General features: G+C 41.9%; 1 protein-coding gene across 6 annotated transcripts in view; it reads left to right on the forward strand.

The window, feature by feature from the left end:
• Positions 1–25,506, forward strand: part of OSBPL5 (oxysterol binding protein like 5) — a 193,791-nt gene that overhangs the window by 137,953 nt on the left and 30,332 nt on the right. For all 6 annotated transcript variants that reach the window (XM_086748051.1, XM_086748053.1, XM_086748052.1 and 3 more), the window contains exons 4-7: positions 8,107–8,187; positions 8,826–8,927; positions 10,538–10,741; positions 15,900–15,984. In XM_086748051.1, coding sequence (XP_086604177.1) covers positions 8,107–8,187; positions 8,826–8,927; positions 10,538–10,741; positions 15,900–15,984 — 472 coding nt within the window. The remainder of the gene's footprint in view (positions 1–8,106; positions 8,188–8,825; positions 8,928–10,537; positions 10,742–15,899; positions 15,985–25,506) is intronic.

A 25,506-nucleotide genomic window follows, 5' to 3' on the forward strand; every position in this document is an offset into this window, starting at 1 on the left:
CTCTTCAGCTCAGAGTTAATTCCGTCCATGGTTACATTTGGGACTGTCAAAAAAGATCATTCACAGCTCTGGCAGCCTACAAAGGTACCTTTCCCTCGGTTCTCCCTTAGCTAGCAGACTGAGGAATCAGTTGTCAGAGAGATCCAAATGTTGCAGGAATCATCTCGGAGAGGCTCAGGAGCTAAATGTCTCCTGTGTGTGCTAAACCCAGCTTTATAGGAGAACCTGGCCTGTCCAGTGCTGTTATGCTTAACTGGATGCTTTTTATTACTGCACTTTATGATGTCAATGTTGTGGATCAAATTATTTTGGTGCTAGTTGTCTCTATCAAGACTTACACTCAGTTCCCATGCCCTGGCTCAGGTACACCTTGCTTCTTCAATTCCATGTGCAGCATTTTAGGGTAATCACTGTTGTCCACAGAGGGCTTTGCAGCTGATTTCAAGTGAGCGGAGATGTAGCCTGGAATATCCCAGGAAAATGCCATAGAAGAGGGGTGGGATTTTACATTGAGAGGAAGGAAACACAGAGCATCCCTAATATATGTAGGTGCATACAAGCCCTGAAACTCCCAGGTGCCTCACAGAGGGGAACACGGACAGTAGTAACTGTTCACTTACAGAAATGAAGTCTCAAGGTTGGTAGCTCTGGGTAAGCCACAGCAGTCCTAACATGGCACCTTGGGTCACTGGTGGTGATAGTTCCTTACTCTGCTGTTTCTGATGGGGGAGAGGATGGAAAATGGAGGTGTTGAAATTGAAATTATTTATTAAACAGTTTAGTAAAGCGTATTTTAAGCTGAAACTCCAATTGTTTTTCATTGCTCACTTTCTTGGTTTGTTTAAATTCAGCCTAGGAACAAAAGCTGGACCTATAGCCAAAGCGGAAAGCAAAGCTTTGCTTCAGATTTCTGTTTAGCACTACAACTGTATCAGGGATTTGAAACAGCAACTTTCTCAGTGTGCAGCTTCCCATCTCACCTAAAATGTTGTTTAAATATTCAGAACTTGCAAAACGTTCTTCCCATGAAAGGCACACTGAAATGACCATATAGGAATCCCGTGAAGCCTGTGACTTTTCCTTTAATTACTATAATGTGGTGCAACGTAGCTGTTGTAGTTCAGCCCTGATCGGGACCAGACTACGCAGTCTCTCTGTCACTTCCCCCACCCTCCAAGAGAATAGGGAGAGATAATATAAGGAAAAATGGCTCGAGGTTTGAGATAAGGATGGTAAGAAAATCCTTAAAGTTACCGTTATGGGCAAAACAGACTCAAGTTGGGGAAAACTATTCATTTATTACTACAAACAGCAGGATAATGAGACAGAGAACAAGATAACCTCCCTCCAGCCCTCCCTCTTCCCAAGCTTAACATTATCTCTACTACCTTCCCTCCCACAAGCGGCACAGGGGGGAAGAGGGAATGGGGATTGCGGTCAGTTCATCACACGTTGTTTTATGCCGCTGCTTCATGGTCAGGGGAAGAACTCCTCACATTCCTCCCCTGCTTCATTGTGGGATCGCACCCATACGCCACAGTCCTTCATGAAACTGCTCTGGCATGGGTCATCTCTTCCACAGAGTTGAGTCTCTCCAGAACGGCTGTCCCAGCGGTCCCTCCATAGGCCACGGCCACCTTCAGGCATCCACCTCCCCCGATGTCGGGTCCTCCATGGGCTGCAGGTGGATCTCTGCCCCTCCGTGGACCTCCCTGGGCTGCAGGGGGACAACCTGCTCCACCATGGTCATCACCACAGGCTGCAGGGGAATCTTGGCCAGGAGCCGCATTACTCTTCCCCCTCCTTCTTCACTGACCTTGGTGTCTGCAGCCGTTCCTCACAACAGGCTGGCAGACACCTCTCAGAATCTCTTCACATCATCCATCTCACCTCCTCTCCACTTCTTGCTGCCTGGCCGAGTTGGGCCCAGTTGGCTGCCTGGCAAGAGGCCAGAGGGTGAGGCCTGCGCCTCCCTTTCTGCGCCTCTGCCCCTGCTCAGCTTCTTCACATCTTCTCTTCTCTTTTTTTTTTCTATTTTCCCCTTCTTAAATACGTTATCGCAGAGGCGTTATCACGGAACATTCTGCTACCAATCGGCTCGGCCTTGGCCAGCAGCGGGTCCGCCCTAGGCCCGGCCGAGTCCACTGAACAAAGGGGAGCGACTTCTAGCAGTTTCCTACAGAAGCTACCACCTTAGGCCCCCCCTCACTAAACAAAACCACAACATTAGCAAAGCATTCCACTAAACAGTAGTATAACTTGATATTTGGAGTTGCTTGGAAGGATGAATTTCACCAATGATTTTCCCCAGATGTTGCTGTCATGTCAGCTATTTATTTGTACAGGCTTTTCAATTTGTGCTAACCATTGTGCTATTTCAGTGTTGTAAACACAGTTGCCGTGTCTCTGTAACATTGTTGAAATAAGAGGTGGTAGTTCTGGGTTTGGTTTGGTTTTTTTTTTTTCAAACTAGAAAGTGAAATTTAGGTGAAATTTATTCAACTTGCTGTAAAGCAGCATATTAATTGAAAAGTAATCTTTCCTAATGCGAGTCTTGTTTGTCAGTAAGAATCATTTCACTGACTTTGCTGTGCTTTGGATGAGCTGTTAATTCACAACAAAATGTAAAAGTTTTACAAAATAACTACTTATAGCAAGTTGAAAACAAAATTGTTTAAATGCAGTTGAGATATCTGTGAATATACGTATCAGCAACAAGAAGCTCTTCACTTCTGATGTTCAACCCAGCTTTTCTATAGTGTTTATACTACTTTAGGAACTTCTGTTTCATTTCTTTCATTTCTGTAGTGATACAGACCTGTAGCAATTATATGTGGAAAAGATACCGGAGAAATTACATGTGAGCAAGGATATGTCTCCCATGTGATGACCATTTTAGCTTTTGTGAAATGTAACTTATGACCCCAGCTACTTTTGTTCTGCCTTCAAATTCCCATCTGATTTCATCTTTCTCTCGCTCGGATGCAAAGAAGAAAAAAGAGTGACTTGTAAGCTGTCACTGCTGTTAACATGCAGACCACAGCTTGAGAATGACTTTATTTAAATGTTTCTGACTTGGAATAATTCTGTCTGTTTGTCTCTCATTACCCATTTTTTGTGTTCATGCCAGGCAGCAAGGATTGCTTGCACTAAACAACAGGATATTCCTCTTGCTGTTATCCGAGGCACGGCATGCTGGTGGGCTGGCATCGCTTACACCAGAGTGGATCACAGACTGTTTTTCTGTGAAATTACATGGTTCCTCTTGGAAATGAAGTCACTAGAAAGACACTGGATCAGAATAGCACTGTTGTGAGGACTCTGTATGCTCTTACAAAGCCTAGCAGAAGTGTAAGGATATTGTGATAACTGCTGACAATCAGCAGATTGTCAGATCTCCAGAGCTACATGACTGAGATGAAAGGTAACAGAAACTTAACAGGGATAAAAAGTATGTCTCCGAGTACAGCACAGCCCGTCATCAGCAGGCAAGGTCATCACTCAGTCCTGGAAAGGACAGATCTGGTTAGAGAACTAAAGAGGGACAATAATTTCCTACCCCTGCAAGTGCTGCTGCATGCCCTGGTAAAAGTTTTTGGCAGATTAAGAGTCTTCACTCCTTATAATTATGAGAACCAGTATATGGAAAACATACCAATTCCTTTCTTATTAGAATATTCCAGTGGATTTTTTCATTTTAAAAAGGACAGCAATTCCCTACCCTCCCATTGTACAAAGTCTTATCTCTGGTTAACACTGTTCACGTGTTGCTGCAGAGAGAGGGGGCCAAATTCTGATATCCTGCACAAGCGTTACCCCAGTGTCCTTGAAAGATTTGCTGTGATGACAAAAGACTTCTCTTAGTTTTCTACCAGACTGGAAACAGCAGGGCAATAGAAGGGCATCATTAAACACTCTTGACATGTCTTAGTGATGCAAGGCCCTGCTGTATCTTATGGATCTTCAGAGCTGATGGCCTGGATTTTCTGAATGTTATATATGCCACGAGGTACAATCAAGACTATTAAGACAGATTAATATAAAAACACACAATCATATTACTTCGCGTAACGTAGCAGGTTAAACTTGGACGCACTGTACCTTGCTATCAGCAGCATGGGGGCCTGTGGTAGGTAGTCCTTCCTGAAAAGGCAGGAACTTTAAACCTAGAAATGCAATGCTTTTCACTCTGTAGACTTGGAGATCACCTGCAAGCAGATTGCTATTTAGGATCTGTGATGGTGCATCCTCATAAGCATAACAAGAAGCAAAGTCGGCAGGGAGAAGCAGTTTGCCCCGTTGAAAAAGTAACTGGGGAACAATGTCAAGTTTCCGAAAACAGAAGTCCCAGGTCAGGCACATCTGAAAGCATATCCATGGCCTCTAGGTAGAACCATGGCTTGATTTCAGTAAAATTTTCTCTCTCTTCATAAAGATCGGTCATTTTACAACCATCTTGGGAAGCTGCACTATCTGTCACACAGCTGCTACGTCACAGTTTTTGGGACATGGCAGCACAGTTATTTATTTTCCCATGCCTAGAAATTCTTACAAAGGCAGTGAGAGACTTAAGTTACCACTTCTCATCCATTCTCAAGCCTGGCTCAGTGCACACCATCCCTGTGGCCGTGTTTCCCTTTACAGGCAAGGTTAGCAAATTCAGCACGTCTGGACATCGCGCAGATATGGGGGAAGGCAGTGCCTGAAGGAAGCAGCACAGCAGTTCAGGAGCCCACCGCAGCAGCCTCTGAAGCTGTTAATCCAGCTGCTTTGACCAAGTGAAAGACCAGTTTGTAATGATTTCAGACAAGTTTCACTGTATTTACTGAGCTCCTAAACGCTATGGTGGTGTAAGGGGGATTATCCCTTCATCCGTTGTTGTGTGCTGCGGCTTTATAACATGCATAGCAATATCGGCTGATGATGGGCCTGCGGTGTCCCTGGTCATGGAGCTCCAAGTCAGCTCTCCTGAAGAGGCAGAATCAATGTCTCTCTGTGTATGTCCTAGGTTTGAAGTTGTGTAATTGTTTAACCCTATTTTTAGCACGACCCAGAGAGACTCTGAGGAGGAGGCAGGTGTGGCTGGTAGAGCAGTGAAAGTGCCCCTGTCTGTGTGAATGCCAGTTTCCGCATCAGCAGCAGGTTTAGGGCTCAGGTTTGCATGTTTTGCAGTGGTTGTTGGAAGCCTTTCTGAATTCATCCTTGAACCCAGTGAGCTTAGGAGCCAAGATTTTATTCTTTTTATAAGTGCTAATATGTAATTGTCTAGACAACAAGTGACTGTAGCTGGTTTTAATTAGTTAAGCAAAAAGCATTCAGTATAGCCTGATGCTTTGTGGACACCTGAGCAGGATTTCCTAGAATCTCGGGAACACCAGTGCTTTTTCTGCTCCTCGTGCTGGCTAATGAGGAATAATACGCAGTGTTTCTCTCTGCATCTGATCTCTCAGCCTGAGTGGAGTGAAATTACCAGTAAACAGTTGGCTCATAGTTGTATCTCAAGCACAGGACATTCTCCCTGCTAATTAGGAGAAGGGGTAGAATTCTTCTGACCAGTTTCAGAGGACTCACATCTTGAATCGTGAAAGCATAATCTCCTGATAATTCCAAAGGATTCTTGCTTAGAGATATTTAAGCAGTTAGAAGTGCTTCCTCATAAAGAAAAGCTTATAGCGTATCTCCCAAGTGTCTACCACTGCCCTTTGAAATGTGACAAGGACCCTGTGGGCACAGTTCTCTGCTCAGACATTGTATCTGTGCAGTGCTCCCCACTGTCAATCTTGTGTTTTTACGGTGAAGTCCTGTGTACAGAAATACAAAATATGCATCAGACACTGCATTGCAGGTAGAAGAGGCAGGTTTACCTTTCTGTTAGAACAAAAATCACAAATATTGAATAGTTTGCAGGAGTCCAGAGCCGACATCTTCTTTGAGTGGATCCAGTGCCAAGTTGACTTGTAGACTGGACAGTCAGATCAGGGACTTCACTGGTCTTTATGCACTGTCATAGAGTTTTCATTTCTCTATTTATTCTTAAGTGTCAAGTGTACTTTTGTTTTTAGTGAAAGTTTTTCTGCCCTTCTACTCTGCTCTGGTGAGTACTGCATCCAGCTCTGGAACCCCCAACATAAGAAGGACGTGGACCTGTTGGAGCAAGTTCAGAGGAGGGCCGTGAAGATGATTAGAAGGTTGGAGCACCTCTCCTATGAGGCCATGCTGAGAGAGCTGGGGCTGTTCAGCCTGGAGAAGAGAAGCCTCCAGGGAGACCTTATAGCAGCCTTCCAGTACCTAAAGGGGACTTATAAGAAAGATGGGGAGAAACTCTTCAGCAGGGCCTGTTGTGATAGGACAAGAGGCAATGGTTTTAAAATAGAGAGAGGTAGATTCAGACTGGGTATAAGGAAAGAATTTTTTTACAATGAGGGTGGTGGAACACTGGAACAGGTTACCCAGAGAGGTGGTTGATGCCCCATCCCTGGAAACATTGAAGGCCAGGTTGAATGGGCTCTGAGCAACCTGATCTGGTTGGAGATGTCCCTGCTCCTTGCAGGGGGGTTGGACTAGATGACCTTTGAAGGTTCCTTCCAACCCAAACTATTCTATGATTATATCATTCTAAGAAAGACTACTGTGAGGGTATGTGAGAACAAGTGATAGGTTCTACAGTGACCTTGGCTTGGTTCACATTGCACCTTCTGACCCTAAATTTCTAAGCCTGCATCACCCTGAAAGAATTTTGCTCAGTTGAGCATGCATCCTTATGTCCCATTTTTGCTCCTGCCATAGTCTCTGAAGAATAGTTGATGGCCTGTTTGCCATGATATGGTCATGCATTTGTGTATTTTTATCTAAGTCATGTGAACAGGACTGATCTGGCTGTCATTAAATATTTTGTGGCTGTAGTAGCCGTAGAGGTTTCTGTGTCACTGGGAGGGAAAAGGAAAGTGGGTCTCTCAAAACTGAAGGCACTGTAAAATGGTTACATCAACTTGTGACATACAGGAGAGAGAGTTTGGGAGCCCAGTGGGTTTGTTTCACATCATAGCAGTGAATTTATAAATTTGATTTTTTTTTCCTTAGTACAGCTCATTTTTTTTGTGTGTGTCATACCCATTAAATCAAGGTAGCCACGATCTGAGCTTTTTTATAGAACTCCCATGCATAAGTGGGAGGGACAGTGCCTGACCCCAAAAGATCACAGTCTGAATGTGTCGGGCACATGAAAGGTTGGAAGGAAAAGAGATACAGAGAAAGAAAGTACCTTCCCCACGGTCACATAAAAAATAGCAGAGTAGAGACCGTACCATAATTCACATGCCACTAATCCTCCCCAAGTTTTGGACAATATGCTGACAGTACCTATCCAAGTAGGGGTCCTCATCATGAGTTGGGCTCCAGAGAGCTCTACTCTCTAAGCATACATTATTTCGGGAACAGTAATATTGTGACCATGTCTAACAAAAGTAAAGCATTTTTTTCAGCCCATCAGCACAATTATGAGATCAGTCTGCGGCCTCTGAAAGTGAATTTAAACAGCACTGACACTATCAAACATGATTTGAAGTGACTGTATATTTTGTGCCTCGCTTCACAAGGCCAAGATGATGATGATTTCCTGTATTATCTGTAACATGATTAGGTCATTTCTTGCCTGCTCATGTTTCTGGACATTTCAACTAGGGCAACAGTCATTGCCAACGAGTCTAGTTCTGAAAGATCTATGCCAGCTTCCTCATAATTTTCATTCCAGTAATTGAAATGCTCTCAGATCTGAGAAGAGGTGGGAAGTTTTCAAAGTCAGGAATAAGAATAGGGTTTGTGGTTTGGTTGTTTTGTTTTTTTTTATTTTACCAAGATTAATGTCTGCTTGGGAGAAATACGAAGAAAATTTGATGGGGAATTTTCCAACTAACTACGAATATAAAAAGGAAGTTTGGAGTGCACTGCAAATACGCATTTTCTGTGCCTGCCTATCATTCCGCTGCTGAAATCTGCAATCAGCTCTTTCATGGATTCCTGGAAGATATAAACGACTCTTCATTAGAGCATAACTTGAACATCTTCATGTTAACACATTCCTATTTCCTCTCTCCCTCTTTTTTTTAGATCGAATATAAGCTTTGCAATGGGTCTGACAAAGAGTGTGTGTCTCCCACAGCCAAATTCACAAAGAAGGAAACACTGAAGGTATGTGCAAAGCAGCCAAGTCATCATCAGCTAACTTTCTTTTGCAAAACAAGTAGTACCTTCCAAGCAAACCATTGGGAACTACTATGAGTCATTTCCTAAGACCCAGAGAAGCCTCCAGCTTTTCTAGGAGTCATTACAGGCCAAGGGAATACAAGCTTTAACACAGGATTAGAGTATATAACTGCAAACAGAACAAGTCAGTTAATTATTTCACTGTTTGTATGTTCCAGAGCCATTAGGCACCTCGAGAGGATCATAATCCTTCATTGGTCTTGTTAGGAGCGGTATGCCTAGGCAACCTGAGCAAATTTTTGCTTGAACACTTGCTTGTCTACCAAACTAAAGTCTAAATAGTTTGATTTGGATGAAATTAGATTTAATCTCTTTAATTTGAAGGGTGGGGAGAACTGTTTATTACCTCTTTCTATTCCCCCTAAAGGAAAGCCAAATTAGATTATATTTAGTGGAACTTCAGAAGCAAAGAAGGTGTCTGCTATCTTGTGCTCATTTCTGGGGAACCTGTGCTGGGTCAAGTTCTAGCGGTGCTATACATAGCTGTCCTTAATGCATTGTGTTCTTTCCTCCCCAAAAGACGTCATGATTACAGCTGCCGTATTTTCTCTGTTCTCAACCAGGTACAAAAAAAAAATTACAGACAGGAGAAGAAAAGAGCTACCAAACAACTCTTCAGTGCTCTAAAAGATCCCACTGTAGTGATCACAGCAGACTGGCTGAAGGTATTTAATACAGACCATTGCTTCTGAGGCTGTAGGAAAAAATAAGTGGGAAGCACTTGATGTGTCTGAGACTTAGCACACTGGTACTTTTTTGAGTGAAGGAAGACTGAATAATTTTGCATTGAAGTTGCTTTAAAGCCATACTTAAGTAACTGCTATAAAAGTGGAGTTATGGGGAATATTTACTTTCCATCTTAACGTAACTCAGTCCATCTATTCCATGTCCTTTAGTAGCAACACGGTCTCAAAAAGTGCATAGTGCAAAAGGAAGTGATGATGTTTCTTTCTTTCTTCCTCTCTGAAATAGTCTGCTGGCCTCTTCCCGTAGATGTGTTTTTGTACTGAAGAGGGAATAGACAGAGTAACAGCCTGGAAATGGGCAGATACTGCTTGTTCTATTGACAGTTGGATTTTATGTTGTCGCAGCACAGAATGAAACCTATTGGACCTGATGACAACTGTAATTTCTCCTTGCACAAAGACTCAACTAGTGACAGCTTCTCATTGAAGTCCTGAAACTTTGTATGTGGCAAAATAAGTTTGGATTGACACTGAGAGATGTTACCTTTGACTACTGCTTTTCTCCTCATCTGGGGCCGTTTAGTCTACTTGACTAACAGTGAATTGGTGGCCCCTTTTATAATGGCAAAACTTAATTTCCAAACATCACCAAACATATAGTAGTTTTTATAAAAAAAAAAAAGTAACTTAGGGATTTCATGAAACAGTACAATCGCATTGACCAGTGTGGAAAATCTCCAACATTGTTCTACATTCAGTATTAGAGACCAGAAAAGTGAGATCTGTATGGTTTATTTGAGAAATTAGGTTGGCAACAAAATGTTTCCCTAGTGTTTAGTGTTGATGATGGATAAATACTGAGAAAATACTAAATAGCTGTTGTTTTTTTGCTGTGGCTGGAAATTTCTGGTTCAGCAAAAAATTATGCTGGGCCACAAAAACAGAACGCCAACATAAGACTTGAGGTTTGGCTTATGTACACTGACGACAAGAAGACCTTAAGCAAAATCTGACCTTACTGAGAAACTTCCCCATTCTTAAAGCTGTTATCTTTAATGTTTACTATCCGATTTAATGTCTTCTGTACAAGAGAGAGTGTACATTGAGCTTGACAGAGAAGTAAGCCAGCTGGAGAAGGTGCTTTTAAAAATGGGGTGTTTGACAAAACCCATTAATAGCTCTTTTCTGCAGAACACTATTAAAATGACTTATAAGTCAAGTTAGACTAGCTATAACATTTTTCTATGCAATGTTCTAATTGGCATGTCCTCCGTGATTATTAACAAATCACTCTCGCATGGGCCAGCAGTGCTGGTTGCCTAAAAAAATTAAGAAAGCTGCTAACACTAAGCCAGTAATAAAAATAGGAAGACTAGATATGATAGCTAGATTTACAAGGTCTAGGATTTTGCTATGAGATCCCTAAGATTGTTTAGATAATGCAGTGTATCTTCCTAAGGAAGTGTATCATAGTGTGGCCTTGGGAGAAACACTTACTGGAAATACTGTATAAATACTGAATACACGCTGTTTTTCTTTTAAGGAGCAACATAAATGCAACTTTCTGTTCTCTTCCTGCTTCCCTCCAGATTCGTGGGACTCTGAAGAGTTGGACCAAGCTGTGGTGTGTTCTGAAACCAGGAGTGCTGCTGATTTATAAGACACCAAAGATCGGACAGTGGGTTGGGACAATCTTGCTCCATTCTTGTGAGCTGATTGAGAGACCCTCCAAAAAGGATGGCTTCTGTTTTAAACTTTTTCATCCTTTGGATCAATCAATCTGGGCTGTAAAGGTAACAATCCTGATAAGTTATAGAATCATACAATAGTTTGGGTTGGAAGGGACCTTTAAAGTCATCTGGTCCAACCCCCCTGCAAGGAGCAGGGACATTTCCAACCAGATCAGGTTGCTCTAAGCCCCATCCACTCTGGCCTTGAGTGTTTCCAGGGATGAGTCAAACAACTTCTTCTTAGTCACCAAAGTGTCTGAGCACTAGTATTATCTAGCACTGATATTATCTAGATTTGCAATTGTTCAGTTGCTGATAGTGATGGTGAATTGACTATATAAAAAGATTAAAGGTACTGAAGCTTGGTCATGATGTGACATCAAAGGAACATGGTGCATAGTGATTAGTTACACACGAAACATCAGACGCTTTGCACAACACTGGAAAAGGGCTGGCAAAGTGACCAAAAAAAAAAAAAAGATTAATAGTTTGACTTTTTTTTCTAATGCCTCTGAGGTTTAGGTTTTTTGCGATGGACTTGGAACTCAGTGATCTGCTCAAGCCTTGACTGTTCCACGAAAGTATGACTTTGGATAGGTTTCCTTGGTTTTCTCTTCTTTGAAATGGAAATAGCAAGCTTTCTCTCCTTCACTTTGAGTTCTTCAGTCTGTTGTTGCTTACAGGCTGAGGTAGTCTCTTCCAGTACACACAGTAGCTTCTCTGGAGCTATGACCTCTGGATCTCCCTGTAAAGCAAATGGTTAATAGTTTCTCACAGTTCTTAAAATAACTCCCTGTAAATTTTAAAGAGCTGCATTTCTTTTTCTTCTTTCCTTTAAGAATAGGCAAAAAGAAAAAAAAAATCTCTAATACCTATGAGAAAAGAGGAAGACCGCAGTATCTCCTGAGAGGTGCTGAGAGCAACATCTGTTGGATACCTTGAAGACAAAAATTAAATGTTCTTGAACTCTTGTTTCTCCATTAAAAACAGTGACTCAGCAGAGTTATTGCAGACATAAATTCTCTAGGAGACATCATCAGTGTAAGCAGGGTGTTACAAGCTACTGCCTTGCTGCACAGTGGTCAGCAGAGTAAATCTACTTGGAAAGACTCATGCAAGAGCGGTGAAGGCATTTGTCATTGGCATCAGAAGGTCTAACAAAATGGAGGAGAAGCCCTGTGGGAGCAGATCAAGCAGCCTCACTCGTCCTCGTCCCTGCAGTTAGTTGAACAGTTTTAAACACAGCTATACAATCACTATAAAAACTCTTGCAATTTTTAACAAGGTAGGAGAGAATTAACGTTAACCTCAACAACCAAGGGTAAGAGCTGCTGTTTTCTGACAGTAGCTCAGCTCTGATCTATGCCTAACTGCATTGCTTTTGCTTTAAGTACCAAAAGTTTAGTAAGAAGCTACCTTGCTTCTTATTAAGTTTTGAGTTTTGATGCTTTTTTAATTAAGAGCATGCATCCAAGAAGGCTGTCAAACATTTGCGGTCCATTAGGAAAAAAAATTCCTTGTGCTTGACAGGCCAACTGAATTCTTCTGAAAAGCACAGACAGGAGAGGCAGTGCAAAAGTAGAATCAAAAATGCAGTCAGGTACTGAAAAGTAGTGTCGCTGGCAGATCTGAAGTGTTATGCTAGAATGCCCTTCCCTTGATTGAATTGTCTGAAAGGAAAAGGAGTTTTTAGCAATATGTATATATATTTGTGCATGTGTATGTATATCTAATTCTTGTGTTTCTTGAGATAAGATATGACAGAAATAGGAATTAATGTATTAAATATGAAGGGAATATATCTCTGCAAATGTTTGTCTACTACAGGAAGTCCCAAAAGATTTGAATTTTTGAGTCAAAGTAATATTCTAAGTCATTTGAAACAGGTATTTAGAATGCTACATTTGAGCTGTGTAGTAGGATATTTCCTGAAACCTGAGTTCAGCCTGGATTGCTGTGTGTGATAGATGCTCTCAACCACAAGGTGAACACCAAAATACACATCAAGAAGAAATCCAACAGTGAGCTGCTTGATGTCAAAGAAGCTGTCTGCACTCTGACAACAGTTTAAGGCTGAAACTGCTAAAAATACTGTTTCATTTTGTGTCATTTCATGGCCTTCTTTTAAAGTAACTGGAGTAGAACTGACTGACCTGAATTGGTTATGTATAACTGTGCAAAGAAAGCCTCTTTCTCTGTAAATATGGATTAGTCCAAGCTTAAGCAAGAAGCCCAAGTTGCCGTCCCATCACTACAGAGATAAGGGCTAGCTAAACAACTTTCACTTTTGGCCAAAATGGCGTGTGAAATTTTCAAGGATTTTCCAGACTAGACTTGATGTTCCAGTTGATGTTTTGACTCACGTCAGTGGACTTCCAGCTAACTCAGGGTAATTAATAAGCACCTTCGTACATGTTGGCCTGGCTGCTCAGCAAATGTTTGGATCTATCTGTGGGGTTCAGCCCTAGAACAAATGTCTGTTTCAAGCACTGCCCTAGACATTTATACTTGTGCTAGCCAATTAACTTTGATGTGCAGGCATTTAACTTCAGTTAAAGCAGGATGAAATTTTGGGGCACCTTTCCAATGATAAGTAGGTAAGATGTAAGACCATTGCTTGTAGTTTAAAGCTAAATATATGAATACTGCGGCAGAGGTGCTTTGTCCATTGTGTGAAGTCAGTTTGATCCCACGCTGCTTCAGGGAAGAGACTTTTTGCCGAGATGACTGCAGGAGACTGGGGAATGCCAACCTAGTAATGAGTGTGAGGGTGTGGGTGTCTGTCCTCTTGCTTCGCAGAGGGAGTATAGAGCTATCAGCTGGCAGGGTTTGCCCAGCTGTCCCAAAAAACTGTCCTGGAATAGTTCGTATTTCCCCTTGAGCTTGCTCAGAAGCTGGCTGAACAGTGTGATGTGGGAAGGCTTTTATCGACTGCAGCGTGTTCTGACGTTTATTTACAGCGCTAAATGAGTTGGGGTCAGATCCATTGAATCTGGGAATATATATAGTTTGAATTTTGTTGATTTTAAGAACCTTGAGTCATTCCTTTAAAGAAAAAAAAAGCTCTAGTAATGGGCTTATGCTTCAGCTTCTACAGTTCTACTCCAAAATACAACAGAGTTAGTTTCATCTTCACCCTTACAATTATCCACAGCACTGTTACTGAAAGGGATTTTCCTCCCTTTTTTAAGCTTTGTTTTATGACTTTGCAAGACTAGATATCTCATCATACTATCTAAAACAATGTGAGTCCACTCCACTCAACCCTGTTTGATAATGGCTTTTGAGTCTCAAATCAAATGTAAAGACAGGAATGATCTGAAGATGATCCTTTCTCACTTGTACACACGGGTCCAGTGTGGCAGGGATAACATTCACTTTTAGTGAGACATGGTCTTAGACTCCAAATGTTAGGCATGATGCTCAAAGACTGCAAGACAGAAAACATTGTTATCTCTGCTGTGTGGATACAGAACCTCATTTACTCTGTGAAGATGTTGACATTGTTTTTATGGCCTCCTCTCTTTTCTTCTCTTCTTTCTGTGGGAAACAGCGCCTTCCATGTATGAGCATGCCTTACTACTGAATAAGTTTCCTTAACAGAGTGACCTGGCTGCTCCTTGTATTTATCCACACACCTAAATGTCTGTTAAAACTTTGTGCTGTCCCCTCCTTCCCTTCTCCCTTTTTTTTTTAATAGCAGCTGTCTGGATCTGTACTGTTTGGTTGTGGGGTTTTTCCTCCAACAGAGCAAATGCCACCCTCTGCACTGAAAACACAAGTAATGGTGGTGTCAACAGTTCTCAAACACTCTGCTCAGCTGCAAGCTACTGAAAGCAAAAATGCCATCAGGAATGATGCCTGATTGCATTAATGTCACTAGTAATGTCTTAAGCTGCTCTGGTTTACTAATCAAATCTCAGCTTTGCCAGTCTTGACTATTAAGCCTTTTAAACAGTCTTAGTTTTGTAAACCTCTTGTGGGAGAGGGGAAGAGAAAAAGAAATGAGTAACAAAGATCCAAATTTCTCCTGGCAGCAGCAGAACCCTGCAGATGTGAAGACAAGAAGCTAGACTGGAGACTATTGTCTTCTCAGCACTGTATTTTTATGGCATAGACTCAGATACAATTTGGTGCTTGTCCTATGCCTGCACTCTTCATCTGTTCCAAATACTGGTTTCCTGTGTAGAACTCAAAAACAAAAATCCAGATAAAACCACGAGACACTGGTATACAGGAGCAGTTTTCAGGAGCAGTAACAGTTTCTCTGCTTACAAACTAATGCTAGGGAGAAGTTCTTCTTTCAAGGAGCAGGATGGGATACTATAACGGTCCATGTAAGGGAGGAGAGTCATAGTCAAACTGCAAAAATTTGTCAACAGATTGTCATCATTGTGTGGTGTTCTCTAGAAAGTCAAGGAAATCTGTATTTGAGCATCCTGGAGAAAAGTGCTTATTCCACCCTGCAGTTGGTGTAGTGGTCCTGCGAGTATTGGTGATGTTTTTTGCTCTGCATTTATTTCTGACATGATGTCTGTGTATTTGAAAAAGGATCTGCTTTCATGTTGTTTGTTGTGAAATGATGGAGAGAAGAAACTGAAGGAGGCTGGATCACTTTGGAAGTGCAAGGGAGAAGGAGGGACTCGTATTTAATTCAGTCACATTGTGGTGTAAAGTCCATACCATGGAGATTGTGAAGCTGTGCTCACCGGGTACAGGAACTGCTTTTTCTTAGCAGCTTCTGGAGCTCAAGAGAGGAGAAAACAGGGAGGAGATCAAGGTGGGAGCCTGTGGTTCTGCTCAGAGAAGGACCTAATCCTAATTCATTGCTAGGGTGTCAGACTGCAGACAGACTCGATGTGCACCGCGTGGAACAATTTGTTCAGGTGTTGCACAAAGATGGCTAATAGCAAATACTTGACTATTTTTGTCCCAAGTGACAGGAAGGAGATTCTTCCATTCCTGAGGATCTGAATAAACAGAGTAGGTTTTGGGCTGAGCATAGGTTAGACCAAGCCCCATTTACATCAGAGCTTATTACTGCTTTGGAGCTGCTGCAGCAGTATTGTGATTACTGATGAGTCTCTCTAAATTACCACGTCTGCTCCTTCCGTGTTTTGTATTACAAGCATACACATTCTGCCCAGGAAGGGTATAAAGACATTGAACGGTCCATTGCATCCTCTGTGCCTTATGTCTTTTTGTCTGTGTGTGTTTCCAGGGCCCAAAGGGAGAAAATGTTGGTTCGATCACTCAACCTCTTCCCAGCAGCTACTTGATTTTCAGAGCAGCCTCCGAATCGGATGGTAAGTTTTGGTCTTCGTTTGCTTTCTCCAGATTGCGTGCTCTGTGCTAGTTAAGAAAATAGGTTGATGGGAAAAAAAATGGTATGCAAATGAAAAAATGGCGGCTCACCCAGCTTGAGATGCCGTTAGTAATGATCAGAATAGGTCAAGGAGACTACAGGCACATTTCATATCTCTCATTGATCAGCCACCTTTCTGGCCATGTGTATGGAAGAAAGACCTAGGCTTGTAGCCAGGGAAAAAACCATTAAGTAGTGTATACTAAAGGGTGGTAGGAGTTGATCCCAAAATTGGGATGAGAGGAGGACTTAACTGTTTCCTCAGTTCAGCAGAGACTTTACTGAGTTATCTGCCTACATCTTAACACTAAGTGGGGATCTGTTGGAGGAAAATAACATAGTAATATTGAAGAACTGTTGATAGATGTCTCTCAACCAACAGAATTCTCATGTAAACTTGCTACGATGGTTTACAGTATAGCAGGCCCAGATGCTGGTGACTCCACATGTAAAATACCATTCTGAGAATTCAGAAAATTATGGAAGATAAATTTAGGTCAATATATAACAGGCATGCTAGCTTGCTATGTGAAAATCTCTATAAATGACTTTAGCAGACCTAAAATATCAGTGATTTATAAGTAGATAAGAAGATTAAAAACATGTTTTCATTCCATTTGACCTTCAGACTACTCTCATTTTTTTTTTTGCCATAGCAAATTAACTGAGGCTGTTCATTTTATGGGTATTTTTCACCTACCTCATCAAGGGTGCTCATGGAGCCCATGTACTCTTTTGGGTCTCATCTAGAGTACCTTTAAGGACACAAGGATTTTTTATGGAGCACAGTGGCCTGTGAAAGCAGTGTCCTTCTGGTCCAGTGATTAAGTTTGACATATTCCTAAAGGCTGGAAATGCGACAATGCCAAATGCAGCTTTGACATGGCTCTTAAAATAGGAGGAAACCTTTCTTCATTACAGGCTTGGTGTGCTGTTCTTCCTACTAGGAGGGCTGTTCATGGTGAGGGATACCATCTCCATACTAAAAGCAGCTTGTAGATGGCAATGTAGTGAAACGATATGAAAATAAGTGGAACTTGTATGGAGCTGTAGAAGCGCATCTGTTTCTTTGAATATTATGCTTTTGTAGCTTATGGAACAGTACAGCTTATTTGTGTAAAGGAATTCAGGATTCCAACCCAGCTCCGAATATCACCTGTCTAGAAAGGGGTAGGCTGATACAATAGACTCGTGGGGAAAAAAAGTGTTGCTGGAGTAGAGCTGCTAAATTACAGGCATTTCAAACCCTGGTTATACAGACAGCCTGCAGAATAGTCCCAGAGCTCTTAGGCAACCAAATACCTTCAACAACTGTCTGTCAGTCCAGATTCTCTAAATTATTGTTTCCTTAGAGATCCATGTAACTTGTCTTTCCATTAAGTTAATTAGAAAATGCACAAAGGGACCAATGTGATCATTGTATGTGTTCAATACAAACTGCTGTCTCATAAAGTACTCTTTTTCTGGCATTTCAGCTATCTTCTAAACAAAAACTTTCATTCTGGTAGAAACCTAACAGTTAGCCTTAAAGCCTGGCAAAGAGACCTGTGGCTGAGCTTCTTTATTTACAGCAGCTGCCACAGGCTAGTTTTGTGGAGCAGAATAGCTTTAGGTTTGTTCTAACTAACCTTACCTGTAAAGGCTCCCAAGCTAGCAATACCTCCCAAAAGATCATCGGAGGTAAGACTTTTCTAGCTGTGATCTCTCTGTCTGGGTCATACACCACATACTGAAAAAGCACAAAAGGGACCCTGTCTGACACATGAGCATTTTCAATATTTAAATGCCTGTGGGAAGCTTTCTGCCCAGTGAATTATTACATGTCTCTGGTATCGTAAGAGCTTAAAATAGTGAGTTACTGGAACATATTTTTAAAGCCAAGATATTGGCCAAGATTCTTGGGAAGCATGCAGAGGCCAGGCAGATCAAAGGAGATTTTGGGATTTAGCATCATTTTCCTTTACTTTGCTGCTTCTCTACAGTATGGTAGTAAGGTTAGATGAAAACCTAACATGATCAAGGGAAGGAGGAGGAACTGAGATACCTCTCAATTAAATATCATAAATGTGTATGTAGAAAATAACTAGGGCCTTTGGTTAAGAATGCATGCTCTTGAACAGTGCTAGCAGTGCCCTGGAGCCACCTGCACAGGTCTGAAGCTGCCCATGTTATGCCTGGTAGATCCTGAGAGTCTGAGGAGGTGACTGTGACAGCCGATGTGAAGTGAAGCTTTGGGATCCGTCCATTTAGCAGTGGACTTCACAAAAAAAAAATTGATCTAGTATTGCACAGAAATACTAGCATGAAAAATGGTGTAATTTTCAGCTGAATTAGCGTATTTGACTTCACAGCTGAGATCAGTGAGCTGTACCTTGTGCAGGAAGGGAAGGATGTGAACGTGCAGACACAGAGGCAACAACAGCTCATACACTCAGGCTGGCCTCCCTCCTAAACACAAGAGCTGTCCTGGCATGGTGACTGTGCCATGCTCCGTTCATTTGTTAGTTAGCCTTCGTGGGGGCAGTTTGGGAGTGTCCGCTTTATTGAGTGGTGTAGATGTGCTGACAAATGGCCCAACACATGGGTGTCACACTCGGAGGTGAGTGACTTGGAAATGGTGTCAAGGTCAGTAGGTGGTGTAAAACATATGCAGACAAGGACACAAGGAATAGAAATGGTTACATTTAAAGAAATCTGTATAAACTGCAGCAAATTAAGGCTTGCACTTTGCAATTAATACAATTTGATTTTAAGCCCAGAAGACACTAAACTGAAATGGTTGTAGACTGTTATGTAGCTTTACCTGTTGTAAAGAGGGATCTCTAAAAGGGTGTACACGAGTTTGTTTCATTTCTTTAATGCACTGGACAAACACAGAGGATGCAGTTGTGGTGAAGAGAGACAGGAGATTAAGGTAAAATGAGCTAAGCTGGCTGGCAAAAATGGGGCAGGTGGAGTCTGTTCCCTTGTGTAATGTTAGCGTGTATTTGCGGTATGTTCGCATCTCCTCTGTAGAGGCAATATTGTGGGAATCTACAGCATCTCTGAGGAGGTGTCCTGCCCATGTTCTTCTTAACGCAGTCTCCCATGTTACTAGTGGAAAATAAACTGCAGAGCATTTGGCATATTTAACAGGAATTCGTGGAGGCCTCTGACTTGCTGGGGAATATTGAATTGCAGCATATGTTAGATGTACAGTTCTGCTATCCAGACAACTATATCATGATCAGCAGCTACATGGCCTACTTTTTCTTTTGGCATCTCAGAATCCCTTTTTTCCCCTCTGCCGCACCATCTGTGACAGACTGTTGGTAGGATTTAAGGTCCTGACTTCTGGACAGCCTGCAGAGCCACCACCAAGCTACAGTAGATTTCACATTCATAGACTGCAGCAGCGGTCTGCTTTGTGATGTGTTTTAAAGACATCTGGAAGGTCATGTCAGCCTACAGGGCTCAACCTGTACAAACACGAGGTCTGTCTTTCTTAGAAAAGAAAATTTCTTTTTCCAAACCAGTGACTGTATATGCATTTCAGATTTATGCTGATGAGTGGCTTAAAATTAGTAGTTTAAACCTGTCCCAGACTTCCTGCCTGGACCATTCTGGGGCTGCCCCTGAGATCTCCAAACCGATGCCCCAAACCTCCTAAGCATTTTGAGTCACCTGCTTAAATCTCATAGTGCAGACCTCCACCTTGCCATGGACACTGCCACCAAAGGGGTTACTAGGGAAATTCAAAGTGGCAGAAAACCAAGGGTTAAAGGCTTAACAGTGGAATTGTAAACCACACTTGCATTTTGTTCCTAATGTCTGTCGGCTCCTTCAGGCATGCTTTGAGTAGTCTCCGTTGCCTGATGTGAATGGAGTTGTGTGGAAATCCCGATGGTCTGACTTGCAGTGTTGTGTCTTCTTGGTAGGCATCTGGCCCTTCCCCTAAAATGGATGCTCTGATCTGGGAAGGAAATTAGATTATTAATGCGTAGGAGCAATGAATGGGGAGGAAGATTGTGATTTGAAACCAAATTCATAATGAAATATATCACTGGATCCTGGCAGTACTGGAAAAATAGAAGTTGCCTTCTTCTTTATGTCTGCCCTTCATATTCCTTAGACCCCTCAGAGCAGTTTAAAATCCAGGCATTTGCAACCAGACTTCATTTAGCTTGGTGCATAAATCGCACCCACAGCTAATTGAGGGATCGCATCCTTGCATCTTGACTGCCAAAGTGTAAGAAATTGTGCACACAGGCACCCAAGTGATACAGCAAAATAAGCAGTCAGCTGAACACAATGACCTTAATGTTCACTGACTGAACCAAATCAGCCTCTTCCTCATCATTCATGATTTGTGTGCACTTGAGCAAGAATTCATCGCTTCCAGGCGACAGTCTACTTCGGGTTGATTTTTAAAAGCATCTATCTTGTAAGTGTGAGGCAGGAGGCCAAAAGCTGGATGACTTTAATCATTCAAGAAGAATAATATTCCCTTAGCAATGCCTCTCTGGAGGAATGTATGGTTACTAGGTGTGAGGCTTTTGAAGTCTTAATTGGCAAGAGATTCATCCCAGCTGTTCTGTAGCTACAAGAATGCAATGGAAAAAAAGTATAGTCCTGGGCTGGAACTTCAGTGTGTGACGATATGATACCGTCTCAAGCAGATTTTTGTTATTGGTTAGTGCTGAGAGAACACTGGCTGGCTCCTCTGTGATCAGCTCTTGCAAAATGTGGCAGATAGACTTGGCACATCAAAGTATGAGTTGTTCTAGGTGAAATGATGGTGACTGTAAAGAATTTTTAAGCTGAATAGCTTTGTGTTTTCAGTGCTGCCTGTTTGTTTGGTTTTTGTTTTGTTTTGTTTTTTCCCTGTGGGATATTGTTGTAATTTTAGATGTTTTTATAGACTAGGACAGACTCAAAGTATTCCTTGAACTGAGCCTGTGTTAGCAGCATAACCAGCCTTTGGTTGTTGTGGTGTTTTTTTTTCCAAGGAGGAGAAGAAGTGGGTTTTGTCACTTGGTTTGAGTAGTTCCTTTTCTTTGGGGAAAAAAAAAGCGTTGGTGGGAGTGCATACCTGCTGCTGTTCAGTCTTGCAGCCTCCAGGTTTCCACATGGTGCCAGCAGTGCCTGGTGGACTCAGGAAGCGTCCTGCAAGGAGCTGTAGCGATTCCCATTTGTGCAACTGTACTGCAGGAGTCATCTCAAAGGACCATAGCGTGCTTTTCCAGCCTGCTGAGCCAAAAGGCCTGGAGAAAGCATACAGAAGGTTTCAAAATATATGTGGTATGCGTATGGGGCTTTTTTTTTTTAGTTGCAAAGTCAAGGCAACACACGTCCTTTATTAGCTTATTGTTCCCAAACCTTTCAAGAAGGAAAGAACTTTGGGACCCAGCTGTGTTTAACTGATTTTTCAAAGAGTTTCATTTTTTAAGTTGGCACTGATGACTGTTACCATTTTACTGTAAACACATACAACAGAGAAAAAGAGCTACAGGCCTACTCAGATGAGATATCTCTGTTTCATCTCTCTTTTTTTCTTTTTTTTCCAGTGAGCACAGCTGAGTGGTGTGCGGATGTGTTCCCCTGACATTCCACTTTCCCAGGACATCTGTCACATTTCAAATGCTGTGATCATAATTTGCTAAAGTGTTGTAGGGAATGGATATTGAAACCTATGATCAGTGCAAGGACAGAGATTGCTACAAAAGAGAGCAAGAACTCAAGCTAGAGCTAGCGCTTTGGTAGAACATCCACTTTTGGCACTTCAGGAGCAGCCTTATCGAAGAGTCTCACTCTTTCCCCATGGTTCCAGGAGGGAGCCAAAGGTGGCTGGGCAACCTGCCACCCGCCCAGTTCAGGTGCCAAATGATGGGTGGTGTGAAATGTCCTCCTGGTGCTGGCTGCCAGTATGAGTGGTCTAGCTGGACTTGAATTTGCACATCAGAGTTGAGCATCTTTTTTGGGTGGGGTGTCATTTCTCCCTGTTACTGTCCTCACTGAAAACTGTTACCTTGGAGATAAGAGCCAGAGCTTACCCTGTCGGCTGCCCCTTGGAAGTCAGTCACAAAATACTAGATACAATGAAGAAAGGGTCAAGCTCAGTGATAGCATTCACAGCTCCCAAGCAAAAGGAGGTAATGCTCGTGTTTTTGAGACAACATGATCTCTGCAAAAATTGTCCAAAAGTAATCATTGCGGTGGATAGAGTAATATATAATTTGATATAAAAAGAGCTTAAAAGCCTATGGAGAGATTCTGCCATACAATATGCTCTTGAGTTTTCCTTCAGAATTTAAACATATGCTTGTTTTAAGCCATGATTTGTGGAAAATTTTAACTGATAATTGATTGCAATTTTACATTGCAGCTTTAAAAACCTCAAACCTTCTAAAGGAATAGCATTGTAACTCCTTCACAACTCTTTTTTTTTTTGCTTCCTTTATATGCATCCTATTGGGCAGGTATTCCCACATTTTGCGTACTTTTCTGGTCTGATTACCTGGCATACAAAAAAAAAACCCAACTTGAGTCAACTGCTCAAAATTAGAAAATGTGAGAATTCAGGTAACCATGAAGCCTTCACGCAGACTACTGTGACTATAGATGACAGCCTTTAATTACATGACCACATACTTTTTTCCCTTCTGCAGTTCCTGAGGGAGTGAGTAGACTTGTCAGCTAAGCAATTAAGTAATCCAAATGCTAGCATTTTTGTATCATTTTCAATAGCAAGATTACTCAAATGTAAAAACATTTTGTGTAGGCCTTTAGCAATGAAACAGGTTTATCTTGTGAGCAATCCCTGAAATTGAGAGGGTATAATTTGGTGGTGTTATGCTGCAATTAACACACTGTTGACTTGCAGAGAACATAACCTTTTCATTTGCAGAGGAAATCCCATTATTTTACATCTAGTTTTGTGGCATGTATTTGTTTGGATTCACAGCACCACCTGATGGCTGAAAGCCTCTTTCTTAGTTTGGGGATGCTGTGCATCCCGTGCATTCAGTTTCTGTTAGAAATGAGTACAAGGGTGTACACTGATGCTATTTCTGTGTTCTGGGAGCACAAGTAATGCTGACTGCTAATGCACAGCAAGTTCCTCTAAAGCTTTGTGTCTCTGCATTGGAATATTAGAATGAATAAATTAATATTGCTTTATAAATTATTATTTAGGCTTCTTGAATAAGGTTTCAAAAATGATTCAAGTTACTTATAACCGCTTCCAGGGAGTTATCTAAAGAGATAAAAAAGCTAGATATGTTATGTAGAAATTTCCTCTGGTAATGTGGAGGGCCCCAAAGGTTTGACCAAGCCTATAAGCTCACGTTAGTACTGGTGAAAACCAGTGGCGGTGGTGGTGGGAGGAAGGGCAGCATGGCCTGCTCTACCTACAGCCCCAGGGAGGGGTGGGCTGCAGGGGCACACTAAAGGAGGTGGCTGGGTAAGACTTTGGGGTCAGCCTTGCTGCCCTTGTTAGAACACGTAAACGTAGTGAGCGCATTGCCGTAACCATCGTAAGAGAACATCTGTACGTGAGTGCTGCAGGCGTTGAGGAGCCGACCTCTGCGACTGCTCCAAAGTGCTCATGCTGCTCCAAATCAAGCTACCTGTCAAAGAACCTGATTTTACAAGCCTGTCAAAAATTAAAATACTTTGACATATGCTGCATTTCTGAATGTCTGAAAACAGATTTTCATCTTGATGGGTTTGCTGGAGAGGGGATACATAAGAGGGAGCGGATTTGTGCTCAGCGCAGCCATTAACTCTAATGGGTTATCCATGCAAATCCTCCGCGTGGCGAGAAGGGAATAAATCTCTGCGTGTAAAGCCTTAATGCAAGAGTATTTGTTAAATACAAAATAGTGTGAAATCAATTCCAACAGCCTTCAACCTTCCTAATCTTTTATTAACCATTATGTGTGATTTTATTATTAAATCATAAGCTGATGCTGAAGGAATTTATGGGATAAAATTTGAATAAATGACTGGGCTCTGCAGTGTTTGCGGCTCAGTGTTCAAGTGCAATTCTTTAAAGTTTTGGGATTTTTTTTCTCTCTTTTACTGGTTGCAGCTTTGTATCAAAGCAAGCACTGAAAGCTATTCAAATTTATAAACATTTATTTTTATTCATATGATCTGAATTTTTTTTAAACTCTTATTGATCTTCTTATAGAGCCAAATTTTGGTCATACTGGACTTGATGGGAATTCTGCCCAAGAGAGCAGCAGGATCCAGCGAGATTTATGCATATGCTTGATGCTAAGTGTGTGATAGAACTGAATGTAATGGAAACATTTCCCAAATGGGACCCAGGAGTGAATGTGGTCTGGGGAAAACCTGTTTGTAGCCCTTGTCATTGCTAGAGCAAAATCCTTTTGTTTTCTTCACTGCCTCTCAAGCACACTTCTAATTATTGCAAAATATATTCTGAGGAGTGTAATGAAGAGTTCTGTTTTACATGCTTGAAATTAGATGATAACTCCCTTGATACTTTAATTCTTGAATATTCAGTCAATTTGCAGGTGTCCTGGCCTCATTAATGACTGCAGTGCAGAAGCAGGGTATTTTCAGGTACAGCAATTCCAGCGTTGTGATGATTAGGCTTTAACACTAACACATAGCTTTGTAGACTTGTATGGATCATTGCAAGAGGAGCCAAGGGTCAGTTTGAATTCCTGTGCTTTTCATTTGCTGCCTGCCTGTGGGACCTACGCAGGCCTTAAGAAAATCCAGTGAGGCTGTGCATAGGAGCTGCAGTTTGTCTCATCTCTGGCCAGCTTATTGTTTCTGGTATTTGCAAAGTATACCCTTCAGGTAAAGAATTTTTGTGACAAGATAAGAAAAACTGATGCTCCACCCAGATTATCTGATGGACAGGGCAGGGAAAAGGAATGGAGAAAAGGGAAAAAAAATACAGAGAAAGAGGAAAAATAAAGAGCCTCACAAGCAACTCCATCTCATCTTAATCACTCTGGCTAGTATTGATCACCATGGCTCTTCTTCAGAGTGATATTGCAGCGTGATGCCCTGTGTGGGACCGCCAAGCTAGCTTGTAGTTCAGTGATCCCACACCAAGCAGGGCCATCTCCCATGCAGTGCAGTGCCTCAATATCTCCCTGCCATTGGGAGTGAGTGGTGGGGATGGCAGAGGCTGAACGTGTTTTCCCGATGCGTTACTTGCAGACATGACCTGCTAGGTGGTTTGAAAGCACCGTGCTAGTACACATTTCCTGCATCTCGGACAAAATCAAAAAGGGGCAAAAGGAGATGTGAACAGGTTCTGGAAGATCAAAGGAAGATATGGTGTTAGGGAACAGAATTGGAATGAGCTTGCCACTTTATTACCCATGCAGATGTATCAGTCACTCTTGCAGCCACGGAAACATGCCATTTCTGGCAAGATAAGCTAGGGATTATATCTATGAAAAATAGATTCTTGTACACAGTGACTCCCTGAATTATA

Source organism: Chlamydotis macqueenii, chromosome 5, assembly GCF_036417535.1.
Source record: "Chlamydotis macqueenii isolate bChlMac1 chromosome 5, bChlMac1.mat, whole genome shotgun sequence".
Lineage (NCBI taxonomy): Eukaryota > Metazoa > Chordata > Aves > Otidiformes > Otididae > Chlamydotis > Chlamydotis macqueenii.